At 44.8% G+C, this 15,144-nt stretch overlaps 1 protein-coding gene across 1 annotated transcript in view; it reads left to right on the top strand.

Annotated features, from left to right (window-relative positions):
• bsna (bassoon presynaptic cytomatrix protein a) overlaps positions 1-15,144 on the top strand; it is a gene marked incomplete at both ends in the record, with an annotated part of 132,679 nt that overhangs the window by 112,739 nt on the left and 4,796 nt on the right. Inside the window, 7 exons of the mRNA XM_083975145.1 lie at positions 466-507; positions 1,094-1,264; positions 1,532-1,788; positions 2,502-3,441; positions 7,665-10,173; positions 11,064-11,564; positions 14,203-14,555. Of these exons, the coding sequence (XP_083831271.1) occupies positions 466-507; positions 1,094-1,264; positions 1,532-1,788; positions 2,502-3,441; positions 7,665-10,173; positions 11,064-11,564; positions 14,203-14,555 (4,773 nt within the window). The remainder of the gene's footprint in view (positions 1-465; positions 508-1,093; positions 1,265-1,531; positions 1,789-2,501; positions 3,442-7,664; positions 10,174-11,063; positions 11,565-14,202; positions 14,556-15,144) is intronic.

Raw genomic sequence — 15,144 nt, 5'->3', positions numbered from 1 at the left:
CCGTTAACAAACTGTGACAGTTTGTTTGACAGTTTTTACAAAATGTTGTTACAATCTTAGAGAAAATGCTAATGCTATTGTAACGACTGATAACTCGTACATGCATTCAGAGTTACAAAAGTATAATGGTACAATCTGCATGCTATGTTGCTATGTTGTGTATTTTATTGGACAATTATTGTATATGAAATGTGCATGAATTTGCCTGTGGTGTATATATTTGTGATAGAAACTCATGATGCTCAGATTTAGTTTGTAAAGTGGTTTCATGTTCCATTTGTTGGTTTGATATATATATATATATTTATGTGACAGAAAACTGGATTTCATTGTTGTAAACATTTTTACTATCTATAGCAAGTAAACATTTGAATTTATTGCCTCTCTCAGCTCCTAACAGCCTTGTGAAGATGTTTTACTCGTTAACAGAAAGGCTAACGTGATAATTTTCTTCTTTTTTGATAGAACAAGCAGTTGAAAATCTTTCAAGTTAACTCTGTTAAACAGGTGTGGAAGCCTTCCTTAATGAGAATGAACTAGAGGTGGAATGCTTAATATGCATCTCATAACCTACCAGTGTAGACAAACCTCCCTGTAACTCCTATCTGCACCAGCCTGTCATTTATGCAAAACAAAGAAAATGCATTAAATATTTTCTTATGAGCATTATATGACTGGCAACCGCAATTACCAGCACATGCTGCACTTCATTTATGTTGCGCTTCCATTCTTGTTTTCTGCAGTATAAACAAGTTTGACTAACTTGGAACCATTTTCAAAACTAATCCATCGGCACAAGAACAACTTCATGTCACGTTCAGTTTCAGGAGTCTTGTGATTTGTTTTGCATTTTTGAGATTTGCTCATCTTGTTTACAAATGATGTCCAAATGTCAACAAACTTGTCCTCTTGTGTTTTTACTGTCTTTCTCTCTCTCTCTGTCCCTCATCTTGTCTTTTCTCCATCCTTTATTTTTTCTCATTTGTTTATTTCTCCTCCTCTCAACCCATCACCTCTCACATGCTCTTCTGTTGTTCTTGTTTTGGCCCATGTGTGCTTCTTCCTGTTCCCACTGTCTACCCAAACCCTTCAGGTTCTGCAGCAGCAACAACACGAACGAGAGAAGCAGCTTGTTCTCCAGAGGGAGCAGCTGGCCCAGCAGAAGTCGCAGCTTGACCAGATTCAGTCCTTGCAGCAGCAGCTCCAGCAGCAGCTTGAGGAGCAGAAGAGACAGAAAACAGCTGCTGCAGTTCATGGCATCCAGGTGAGTTGAGCAAAGGACTCTAGGAGATGGATTAAAAGTAGTGTGACACCCTCTAGCAATTTATTAAATGCTTCTTCTACATATGACACTTGGATGGACGTTAAACATGCATTCACCAGAGGGCACGAATGAATTGGTCTCACATTGACCTCCACTTTTTCTTTGCTGCCGTCCAATACTGTAGCTCATGTGGTGAGAGGAGGAATCACAATCACTGATGGATGTGTTGGTGGGGACTTTCATCATCTAATAACCTTTTGCCAACAGCTGGATGCGAACGGGCAGCCCCTGCACCCCTATGGTGACGGCCAGATGAGCTCCCGTTCCCTCCCCAACTCCTCGTCAGAGATGTGTCTAAGGAGCCAGGAGGAGCACATGGAGACCAGGAGCAACATGAGGAAACACAGCTCCATGACCAGGCTGAGCAGGGACAGCTTGGAAGGTGATGGTGTGGTGTTCTACGGCTCCCCCCGCAGGATCGTGGACAGCTGTGTGCAGACTGACGACGAAGACGGGGAGGAGAGGTGTGTGTGCTTGTGTGTGTTTTGTTTTTATCAAAAATAGAATTATTTTCACAGGCTTTTTATTTACTTCAGATTTTTCAGCATGTCAAAAACAAGACACCAGCTGAGTTGTACTGTATGTGATATCACATTTCAGAGTCTCTAAAGCAAACAGTTTTGTTCAACACTAATATGATAATGTTTCCAGTGCCAATTTTCATACATTTGCCAGTTTTACTGAATTTTTAAAACCTAAAACATCATGGGTAAAGCACATAGTTCACGGGAAATTTAAAATAATGAAAAATATGCAAATAAATGAATATAAAAGTGAGATATGATCAGTAACATCTCTTTAAATTGACTTTTTGGAGATACATTGAAAGATGACCATCATTTTCAGTGAAACTGACATGACAAAAACATGAAGAAAACAAGCAAACAATTGAAGTTCCCTAATAAAAACACTGAAATTCAGGAACATTATGATTTAAAACACAGCTTCAGCTTTTAACCTTTACAAACAATATGTGTTTTATTTTGGTGCCTTTGCCGTGCAAATATTAATAAGGAATTAAATAAAATTGAATTGAATAGAAACTGAATTATATTACCTTCAAATTACTTATTGCAACTGCAGTATTTTGTGTGTGCACAAAAGCAAAACATTTTCTACTGTAGAAATGTAGTAGTGTAGTAACATACAGTAAAGCCTTGCTTCTTATCTTGTACAGGTACATGATGCGTCACCGCACAAGGAGGCGTGGTCGCAGTGTTGACTGCTCTGTGCAGACAGACGATGACGAAGACAAGGCCGAGACAGAGCACCCGGTCCGCCGTAGACGTTCCCGTTTCTCCCGTCACACTGAGTCAAGCGCCGCCAGCAGCAGCGCCGCCACCAGCACAGCCACCTCAACTTCTGACACAAAGACCGACACGCCTAAGATGGTGTCCTCCAGTATCGCCGTCCAGACCATCAGGGAAATGTCCTGCCAGACGGAGGTGGAGCACCTGGGAAGAGTCTCCCCAGCAATCCATGTGACAGTTCCCGACCCAAACAAAGTAGAGATCGTGCACTACATCTCTGGACCTGAGCGGACCCAGAAAGGACAGTCTCTAGCATGCCAAACTGACCCAGAGGCCCAGTCACAGGGTGTTGTAGCTCCTCAGCTCAGTGTACCAACCACCGTCAGTCCGTATTCTTCCTCCACCAGTACTGGGACACAACAGTCCAGCTCTTCCGACCTTCTGATCCAGCAGCGCCAGCAGCAGCACATTGCTGCCAACGCAGCCAAGTTTGAGCGTCGTCGCCCTGACCCACTCGACATCAACTACCAGCCTCACAACCACCTGCACAACGAGTCCATCTCCAGCATCATCCGCCAGCAGCAGACCGCCCCCAAATCCCCACAGGTCCTCTACTCCCCCGTGTCCCCGGTGTCCCCCCACCGCCTGCTGGAGACCTCTCTGTCCAGTGAGCGGCTGAACAAGGCCCACGTCACCCCACAGCAGAAGTCCTACACCGCGGAGTCCCCCCAGCGACACCCGTCTGTGCCCAGACCCATCAAGAGCACCCAGAGGTCAATGTCAGACCCCAAGCCCCTCAGCCCCACCACAGACGAGCACACCAAGGCCCGGCTGTCCCTGTATCAACAACAAGCGCTCCAGAGCCAGGTAAAGTTCCTCGCAACGTGCCAGTGTCAGCTCACACTGAGAGATCAGGTCAGGGAGGTTGGTTACTAAACTGGTTTGCAGAGTCATCCCTCGGACACACACACACACACACACACACACACACACACACACACACACACACACACACACACACACACACACACACACACACACACACACACACACACACACACACACACACACACACACACAGACACAGCACTTGTATGCCGTGTGTAATCACAACTGCTGCTGGAGCAAACTCTTTACACCACTTTGGGCAATATTATAAATAAAATTTTGAATATACAAACAAATGCAACAGTATGAAGTATAATTGCACTGGTTGACATCATAAAAGTATGAGATGTATTATGGAGTAACAAATTATGTCATGTTGTGGGTTTCATAATCAACACAGTACAACAACAGAATCACATTCACATGAATCCACTCATTATCTTTGCCCTACACAATAGTGTGATAGTTTTTCATCACTTTTATTGTTGTTAGGTTGAATCAACACTCATAAATAGTCAACAGCCTCCACGTAATGATTCCTTTCATTTCACATCGACCCCATTTCTATCAGCTGTGAATGTTTGATGAAGCTGTAATGACTTATTCCCTTTGTTGTGGCTTTTTTCAGCTCTTTTGTTTTCTGCATCGTTCAAGGTGTACGCACACTTTATGAAATTGACCCCCCAAGCCCAATTTGAAAGGAGTGAAAATCATCTGTTTAGCTTTAGTATAGACACCTATTTAACAATTGTCCATTTTACTTCATTTAGATTTATGATGGTACAGTCATGTGCAAAATTAAAGTTTCTGCCTATCCATTATATACATTTATATAGTATTTACCCTGGATTATGGCACAAGGGGAAAACATCAGGTAATTCTGAGTATAAATAACAACTCCAGTGCCATTATTGGCTCCATTAAGCACATGGCAGTTGTTACAGATCACATGATGCAGGGCAAACTCTCACATTGAAGATGTTAGCAACAACAATCTTTATTTAGAGTGGCAACCTAAAGTTAAAGAGCAGCAGATTATGACATTATAACACTGTAAAATCAAATAAGAAATCTTGTCAAACTGGGAACTCGTAGGTCGTGAGACATTAACTGGACTGGAATTATTACAAAAAAGCAACATCACTAATATAAGAAATCTGTCGAGTAGTATAAGAAATAAAGAGAAACAAGACAGTTCTGAAATGTCTTTCCAATAAGATTTATGTTTTAAGAACAGATTTCTTCTGAAAACCTGACTCTGCAGTCAGCTCTGCAATTCATCAAAGTGCTGATGTATTACAGGTGAATTGGATTTGAGTCAATCGATTGATAGGTCTCCTCCAATCATTCAGGAAGTATCATTAGCTGCTGCGTTGTGCCTGCAGTGTATGGAGGGTAAACGATACGACACCAAGAGCTTTGATACATGACAGTGAACTGACTAAAAGGATTTTCAGATATGTATTTTCTCACCTTTCCCCATCAATATTGAGTTTATGTGAATGCTGTGATGAATAACCTGCTGTTAGTATAGATTTTCACACTGTACAGTATTTTCTCTCGTGATGATGAAAAGTGTCAGCAGTATGTTTTCACTGCACACATGCTCGGATTATAAGATTAATAAGTTCTAATGGGGATTTCTTAATGCGTTATTTTTTGTCGCCTCCCCCACACACAAAGAGTCGACTGACATGATTAACAGAACATGACACAGTGTGCAACATATTTACAAGTTCCAAATGATTCTATAACGTTTGCTGAGGGAGTGGAGGACACAGTGTTTACACATATTTAATAAAACAAGGACATTCATGCCACTCATGATATTGATTAGCACCAGAAAAACATTGACTCATCTGATGAACAAGACACAAGAGCTTGGCTGGTGTTAACAGTAGAGGAGGCAGCCCACACACAGTCACTCTCATATTAGCTCAATATTGTGCAGTCAAAAAAATGCAGTTAAAAAATTAGTCAGTCTTCTCCTCCTTGTGTTTTCCTCAGGGTTTGCAGACACAGTAGGTTTAGTAAAGTTTAAAAGCTCACAATACCCTTTGGGAACAAGCTGGAGGCTGTTGCATGTGATCATAACCCATTTGTAAACATAAAAATAACGTGTGAGTGGTTGGACTCCATTTTGTCTCAAGAGCAGCTTAAATTCAACAAGACGTGGACTCAACAAGGTCTTCATGTCATTCCTTATGTGTTCTATTCCATATAGACTCAAAAGCATGTACATCATATGGGCCCCAAGTGCATGGTGTCACCCTCCTAATCCTGACTAACTAACCTGCACTGAAAAGAATTGTTAAATATTACAATTGCTGATGTTGAAATTCACCAGAGTTCAGTTTGAAGTGGGTCAAGGGTCTTTGACCAGGGGTGTCAAACTCATACATACAGCACAATTTGATCTAAATAATAGCATGATAACTGTACTGTTTTTTATGTAAATAAAAATTACTTTTCCCTTTGTTTTAGTACATTATTAAGATGTTTACAGTTAATGAGCTAGCCTTTTACAAAACATATTATAAACAGCCTAAAACTTCTTGATAAAAAAATATGTGCAATTTCAACCATATTATGCCTCTTCTGTCTTCTATGTAATTTCCACACTTGGCAAATTCATCCTGAGGGTCGAATTGGACCCTGGGTTTTGGCCCGTGGGCCCCACATTTGACACCCCTGCTTTAGACCATCCTGATTGGTTTGGTCAGTCCCTTGCATCCTTCAAATTATATTAAAAAAAAATTCTAAGTCTAAAGTGACAACGAATTGTATAAAATTATATAAAGTTGTAAAAGTGTGTAAAAAAAATATACTTATTCATATCTTGGGGCTGAGAGTTGTGTTTAACTTAGAGTTGTTCTGACCCTTGGCAAATATTTGCTCTGATCTGATACCATGTGATTTGATGATAAACCTTATGACTTTATCCTTTTTCGCTGCTGTAAAAGGCTTTAATTTGAATGGGTGGCTTTGCGGTGTTTGAACAACTAGTGTACAGGTTCAGGTTACTTTATCTGAAAAATCTTCCATTTTGTTTGCATTTTAGAGTAGAATAAGTACAAAGCATCCACTCCGACACCATGTAAAGCATACAAAATTAAAAAAAAATGTAAACTATAAAAATGAATGAGTATTCAGTGCCAACAGAAACATCTAAAATATATAACCAAACCCCAAAATAAAACAATCCAACAATTATAGTTAATAGGCTCCAAAAGTTAGCAATTTTTACACCTTGCTTACCAGTGTAATTGCAGCTGGAATTCATTTTAGGACTAACAACCTCTTTTCAGAGGTTTCAAGAAAATGTAATTACAAAATAAATATTTGATGGCGCAGATTGTATCTGTTCATGTTTTAGGGTTTAAATGAGACATGTCACAGGGAAAATGACAGGAATCATATCACCCCCAAAAACGGTCAGTTTTAAACGACTGTTAAATTTGTTTTTATTGTAATGGTATCATGTCAGTACTTTCAGTATCGGCTGTTCAAGTATCAGAACGTCTCTATTTAAAACGCCAACCACTTAAACACAAAATCCATACAGCAACAACTCAATAAAAAATTAACCAACAACTGATTAATGAAGTGCTGCACCATAACTGTCACTAATTGTGATGTTCTTGTACGTCTTCTAACACAAACTCCACCCTTGTTTCCTGTCGTCCTTGTCTCTGTGTCTACATGTGTCTCCTTTGTCTCCCGTGTATATCCCTGTCGTTGTGTCCTCTCCTCGTTTTTTCTGTCCTCTGACATTTTTCTCTATGTGAGTTTTCCTCTCTCCTCTTTCTCCTGTTCTGTTTATTACATCCTCTCAATGTTACCCCACAAACCACGGTTCCTTTTTCCGTTTCTCTTTTTCTCATTTTATTTCTTATTTCACTTCTTTCCTACATCTGTCTGCCCTCTCTCTATGTTCCTCATCCTTTGTCCATGTTTATTCTCCTCATCCCTCCATCTCTTAAATCATATCTCCTTATTTATCTGTATCTGTTGTCTCTTGCCCTCCCATGATCTCTTCTGTCTACACAAATATCTCTGTTCACCCTACCCTCCACCATTCACTTTCTTTTGCTCACTCTCTTCACTCCTCTGTTCTTCTGTTTTACCTCCAATCCCTCTCTCTCCATGCTTCCGTCTTCTCTCCCATCCCTCCCTGCCTGTCTCTCTCTCTCTCTCTCCAGCTGGCAGCACTACAGCAGAGCTCGCTGCTTCGTAAGGTCAAGCGAACCCTGCCCAGCCCTCCTCCGGAGGAGACTACTGCAACAGCTCATCTGCCCATGATGACGCCCGCCCTACAACAGGTCTACCTGCCCTCCGTGCCCAGCCTCAAGCCCAGCTCCCGGTCCGGCCTGGCAGCTAAAGCCAGCCTCCTCAAAGACCTCACCCACGAGCTGAAGGCCGTGGAGCAAGAGTCGACCAAGCTGAGAAAGCAGCAAGCTGAACTGGAGGAAGAAGAGAAGGAGATTGATGCTAAACTGAGATACTTAGAGCTGGGGATCCACCAGCGGAAAGAGACACTGGTTAAGGAGCGTGAGAGGAGGGATATTGCCTACCTTAGGTGTATGGGGGACACAAGGGACTATATGTCTGACAGTGAGTTGAATAACCTACGTTTAGCAGCTGCAGCTGCGTCACATGAGACCAACGGGCTCCTGACAACGAGGCCGAGCACTGCCCCGCTCAGCCAGTTCACCAGTGACCTCAACACAGCAGCCCAGTACCCACCCACCTCGTCCTTCATGTCCTGTCAGTACCCCCAGAGCCAGCCAGCAGCACCCGCTCAACAGTCCAGTGTGCCGTACCAGACCTCAACATTCAACCAACCCCCCTATCCAACAGTGTCTCAGTCCCAGGCACTGCCTCAGCCCACACCCCTCCAGAGCCACATCCCCCCTCCAGGACCTTCTTATCAGTCTCAGACCTCCTATCCTTCCCACACCTACCCTCCAACCCAGCCCCCATACCCCCAGACAGACATGGGGTTACCAGCTGCACCTCAACCTCAGCCCCAGCCGGGGCATACAGGTTTCGGGCCTGCACCACCTGGTCAGCCCCCATACCCCACCCACAGCTCACCTTATCCCAGTGCTGTGTCCTCCTACCCCAGCCAGACCACCCCATACCCTGGGCAGCCCCAAGCCGATATCCTGACTGTTCATCCCGGAAGACCAAGGCAGACTTCGCTCGCCGATCTGGAGCATAAGATGCCCACCAACTACGAGACGATCAGCAACCCCACGGTCGTGGTTACCACCACGGCCCAGGACGCCAACTACTCCAGTGGAGCGCCCTCTTATGGTCAGTACACTGGAACAACAACCATGGCCAGCTCCTATGCGCCTTACGGCTCAGCACCAGTGTCCAGCAGCTACGGTGGGTACTCTACCATGCCCCCCAGCACTTATGGCCAGTATACATCAACATCAGCTAGCTCTTATGGTCAGTATACTACAACCACTGCTAATACTTATGGCTACACCACCACCACAGCCAGCTCTTACGGACAGTACACGTCTACGGTCTCCAACGCCTACGGGCACTCAGTGGACAGTCCCTCCACCTACAGCACAGCAGACGGGATGTACGGGGCTCCTGGCTTAGAGCAAAACATCCCACGGAACTACATGATGATCGACGATGTTAGCGAGCTGACGGCAAAAGACGGGCTGGGCACGACAACAGTGGACATGATGCATCATGGCAGCAGTGGGCGTTACCCGGGCGACATCCACGGCCACAGCAGCACCATTGGCAGCACGACGCGTGGGGGAAGTGGCAGCTCCTCGTACGGCAGGGCACCCGAGGAGGAAGCAGCGATGCAGGAAGAGCTGTACGACCACCACGGCAGGGGTAAGAGCAGCTACAGGCACGGACCTCTAGGGGGCAGCAGCAGCAGCGTGAGCGCTACTAGCATGGGTGGGGGATCCTCCTATTACTATGACTACGACTGCAAACATGGCAGCATCCGCTCCGGGGTACAGAAACCTTCGGCGTCCTCCAGAAGCCTTCTGGCTCCTGCTGTTATGTCCTCCAAGCGCAGCAAGCACCGCAAACTGGGGAGCATGGAGCAAAAAATCTCCAAGTTTTCCCCCATCGAAGAGGCTCGGGATGTGGAGGCAGACCTGGCCTCCTACTCCTCAGCTACAGGTGGGGCTTACTCCTCCGCCAACATCCGAGGGCGCCAGCTGATCGAGGATTACGGCTTCAAGAGGAGTACCTACGATGCCAGTGGCTCCTCTCATGGCAGTCGACACTACGGTTCGATGGTGGAGGAGGATGATCGCATCTACTATTCCTCCACCGGCCGCTCCCGTTCCACCGGCTATGGCATGGACAAGATCTCAGCCCGGGACTATTCCGGGTACCGCAGTCGGTCCTACGAGAGGGACGACCGCTCCTACCGGTCTGGCTACAGCCAGGGGCGCCACCCGACACGGCAGTTCTCTGAAGAGGAGAGTCCACTCAGTCCCCTGGGAAGGTTCATGGGTTCTGGCCGATCATCGAGCTTAGGTCACGACCCGTACGACAGTCGCAGCAGTAGATATCATTACTATTATGGCCAGTATGGTTCCAGCCACTCGCTGCCAGACGTACAAGACCACATACGGGACCTCCCCCGGACACACGTCTACAAATCGGATGATACATACATTATAGACGATTATCATTGTGCTGTGTCAGACAGTGAAGGTAATTGTGGGAGCTCATTGCCCACACAGTCTCACTACCTACTACTGCCCCCACCGTTTATCTAAACGTCCCCCACCCACCCAGAGGCTAGGCTTAGCAAAGAGAAAGAGAAAGAAGCAGAGAGACAGAGATAGCCGTTGCATGCTGATGTTTTCTACCTCCTGAGTCACTTGGAGCTCTCTTATGAGTGGACTGCTGTCTATCTGTCTGCCTTGCCTGTCCGTCCCTCCGCCTGTCCGTCCAGTCGCCTGTCTGTCCAATATTCGCATGGTTCTTCGGCGTGGTCGTTTTCTTCGTTCGCTACACTCTGATTCACTTGAAAGGTCTTCTCTGCACGACACAGATGCATTGTGTTTCCTTTACAGGGTTTCATCTTTGACTGTCTCTGGCATTGATGTTTTTAAATGTGTTTTTGATTTATGATTTTTTTGTCTACACTGCAAAACAGGCCCTGGCAATCAGCTCCATAATCAAGCTTTGTTTTTAAAAGTATCATTGTTTCATTGCAATAATTAAACTATACTCATTGCATTAAGAACATAAAACGAGGAAGAGGGCAGCTGTTTAAAGGATGTTTTTCTGCTTTCTTATTTTAAAGTGAAAAATATGGGTACAAAATAGAAACAGCTGTAGTATGGGCAGTTTTGCAGTGTTTGTTTTATCCTGTTTATGGCGTCTTGTAATGTGTGCAGCTGACGTCAGGTGTAATCTGCATGGATGTAAAACTTTTATTTTTATTTTCTGTCCTTCTTTCTGTGTCTTCTCCTCCTTTTCTTTTCTTTTGCATGCGGTCGGTCTTCTTCTTCCTGCCACCTTCCTTCTCTCAGCCTGCATGCCGCTGTCTCCAAACGACATGGAGATTGACTGTGATCTGCTCTCGGTTTCCAAAGCCTACCATCTGGGCCAGGAGGAAACCGACTGGTTTGAGAAGCCACGCTCCAGTTCGCGACACTATGGCAGCCACTCGACTGGGAGAAGCCGGCACGGCGTCAAACATACCTACCATGATTATGATGAGCCTCCCGAGGAGGACCTGTGGCCCCAGGACGAGTACGGTCACGGAGGGCGTCACTCCTCGTCAACACGTGACCACCGACAACACGGCAGTACTGGCCGTCACTCGTCCTCGTCACGTCACTCAGATGAGCAGAGGTCCTCAAGGTCCTCCAAGGGGCACCCTAAGGACCCGTCCATGAGACACGACCCTTCAGCGCGGTCTTCGTCTTCAGGAAGGCGCGGCGACTCAAGGTCTGGAGGGTACCACTCCTCAGACTATTCGCGGGATCCATCCGGGCACCACCACGGCCAACGCTCCTCCAGACAGGGGGACCCACACCGGTCTTCACGCAGCAAGTCCCAGCCGCCTGTTGACATGCAGGGACAACCTCCCGGTACTTTTACAACCTGACACATGCATTCACATTCATTTAGATGTTAACCTTAAAGTAGCACTATCGCAAATACAGCAGTAATAGCAATAAAAAAAACTGTAATATGCAATAAATAGGTCCAGGGGAGTCATAACTATCTTTACAACAAGTAACGGTGTAGTGCCTGTGTAGCAAATGCAGAATTCCTTTTTCTTATTAGACAAGCTGCCCGGCGCTCAGCCCCACCTCCTGAACGGCACGCTATGTAAAGAGGACGAGGATGTTTATATCTGATGCACTGCACCACTGGCCCCATCTAGTGGCCGAACAAAGCATTGGAATTTGCGATAGTGCTACTTTAAAGGGATAGTTCAATATTTTGGCAAATTGGCCAATTGCATAATCCCTATAGTTTTAGGAGTTGGTTCGTTACCTTTATTTGTCGGTGCAAGCTATTTTTAGAACGGCGGAGCAGAGCCGCGAGCTGCTCAGAGCTATGCCACGGAAGCTAATGAGATTTCTTGGTTTCCCTCATCAAACTCATCAAATACATAATTCAACAACTCCAAAACGCTCTTGTAGACAAGTTGTGATCTGCACATTCACCACGCTATGAGATAATAACGGAACGTTACGAGACAGAGTTGTTTTCGAGGCAAATGCAGAGACTGCTTGCCGAAAAACTGCCCCCGACAGGAACACGCATCAGCAGTTTTGCATAAATTTACCTCGAAAACAACGCCGCCTCGTAACGTTCCGTTACTATCTCATCGCGTAGTGAATGTGCAGGTCACAACTTGTCCACGAGAGCGTTTTGGAGTTGTTGGATTGTGTATTTGATGAGTTTGATGAGGGAAACCGTGAAATCCCATGAGCCTCTGTAACAAAGCTCTGAGCAGCTTGCGGCTCATCTCCGTCCTTCTAAAAATAGCTTGCACCGACAATTAAAGGTAACAAACCTACTGCTATGACTTTAGGGATTATGGCAATGGGCCATTTTGCCTACAACTATCCCTTTAAGTAGTCGCTGCATGTAAATGTTGCAGCATGTAAACAACGTCACATTTAGCATAGTTGTCAACTATGGTCAAAGTGCTGACTTCAGAACGGTCACTTTGATGCTGATAGAACAAGTAGAAGCATAATTTGTGTGTTTTTGTGTCTAAATTTGATGCAGCATTTAAAAAAAAAAAAAAAACCTGTTTGGTCATACAGGTGGCGATGTCCTGAGAAAACCCATACCAAATACCAACATAGTAAACATTTTTAATGTGACATAATAAAGTCAAAATCAAAAGCATTCAAAAGCAGTCAAATTAAACTGAGCTGTGGGTGGGGTATGGGGGCTGACCAGTGGTGCAGGCCTGAAATCTGTATACCCCGGCTGGGGCTGAGGTTGAGGTGCAGCTGGTAACCCCATGTCTGTCTGGGGGTATGGGGGCTGGGTTGGAGGGTACAGTAAATGTGGGAAGGATAGGAGGTCTGATAAGAAGGTCCTGGAGGGGGGATGTGGCTCTGGAGGGGTGTGGGCTGCGGCAGTGCCTGGGACTGAGTTACACCACAGTCCTTCATCTAAAGTCAAATAATAAACCACTATAATAATGATAAGATATTATTATGCATATTTGGACATTTGAAAAACACTGAAGAAGAAGTGAAGGACATACAGTATCATCCAAAAATTTGATTCATTGATTTGCTCTGTCAATTTTCCAAGGACAACAATATCAGACTTCTTTCAGATCCTACCTGGTAGTCGGACTGGCATCTTCCCAGACTGAGAAGTGGAGCCAAAACAAATTGTCTGTGACATGACAAGTTACAAACATATTTCTAAGTCTAGAGAACTTTATCTTCTAATGTTGCCCCACAAATACTTTTACTCAAATATTAGAAAAACATTTTTATTACATTACACTGCACTGTTACTGGATTTTACTTAACAGCTTCTGCACCACATTTAGTCACATTGAACCATACTGAATTCAGTGGCAAATCTCTTAATGCAATGTAAACTAAGTTTTCAAAACTGTGTTAAACCCTCAGTTTATCAGTAATAAGTGGTGATAAGTGGATTATTTTCTCTTTCTCCGTGCGTCTCTTATTTATGTCTGAGGCAGAAACATTTCATATCCCTTGTTGTTCAAACTGAGTTTGATGCGTTTACTATGTGCTGTAGCCTCAGGGATTTGCAGTTTTTAATTAACTATATCAAGAGTAATTTTTAGAGGGAAATGTTTTCTCCCAGGCGACACTGTGGCTGTGAACTCATTAAATCACTGGTTTGATCTTTGCTCATAACATTAGTTACGTATTTTTTTTCTCTTTTATTTTTGCTCCTTCCGTCACTCGCAGTTGTATAGAATCTAATAAAAACACAAAATATATTAATATCTTCATAAACACTCTTAAAAAAACGGTTCCTTCATCAGTGGAGTAAACAGAACTTTCTCAGAGGCAGAAGTAATCTGATTGGATTTTAGGATCTTATCAGACTTCTGCTTTTCTTCTGCTCATATTCTGTTTTGTTTTATTGTATCTGTGTTTAAATGTGAAGCTCAGTTTTTGTGCATTTTATGTTTTCTAGATAAGATGAGACAATTTTAATGGCCAGACAATTCATTAAATAAAATATTCTACCATCTCTTCCTCCATTCAGGCTCCTCCAGGTCTGGCAGCAGCTCTGGTCGGGTTCAGGGCCCAGCTGGTGGACCTCCAGGATCAGGGCGACAGGGCGGTCCAGGTTCCCAGACAGACGGGGGTCCAGGACAGAGGACACAGCTCCAACAACAAGCCCAGACATCAGCAGCCAGGCCAGGGCAGCCTGGTGCCACAGTGACCACCGGCCCTCAGCAACAGACCCCGACCCAGGGTCAAGGCATGGGCATGGGCATGGGCATGGGCATGGGCATGGGGCAGGGCCAGGCCAAGCCAGGACAGATGGGACCAGCAGGTGGACCCATGGGGCAGGCAAGGCAGACAGGCCCGGCTGGAACCACACCAGTCACCATGGTGAGTGCAGAGAAAGAGTGTGGGAAGGAGATGGTCCAATCATGATATAAAGGAAACACACACATAACTGTGGTAAAATATGACTTTAATTCAAGTGACAGATGTTCAGTCAGATGTTTACAGAAGTTCCTGGAGAACTGGATTTTAAAAAATTATCAAAAGTTCAGTTTTTAACTGAGTGACTATGATACAAAGACTTAGACACAAAAACACAATGGGCTCTAGTTTCGTAGACCAGGCGCAGTCTAGTGTTGATTCCATTACTTGCATTAAATAGGGTTTGTTGTGATTATTTATTGCATTTAAATGTGCCTCGAACTGTGGAAACCTGCCTGTGAGGTCTTGGTGACGTGTGCGCACTGTGTGCTGGTCAGCCAAACTACCACTGCGCCAGCTGCGCTTCACCCTGCCTCTCTCTTATTTTTTTCGTAGTGGTCGATCCACTTGTGGATTATTTCCAGGTGTGATTGACTACACGCACATCCCCATCACGTTATAATGGAGACAAACTTGAACATATCAAACACACATTTGGAGTTGTACCTGCTCAAACACACAATGTTGAATAACTCTCGAGATTTCTTCTTTT

The sequence above is a fragment of the Trachurus trachurus genome, assembly GCF_905171665.1.
Source record: "Trachurus trachurus genome assembly, chromosome: 7".
In the NCBI taxonomy this organism is placed as follows: Eukaryota; Metazoa; Chordata; class Actinopteri; order Carangiformes; family Carangidae; genus Trachurus; species Trachurus trachurus.
This window is presented reverse-complemented; position numbering and strand designations above follow the sequence as displayed.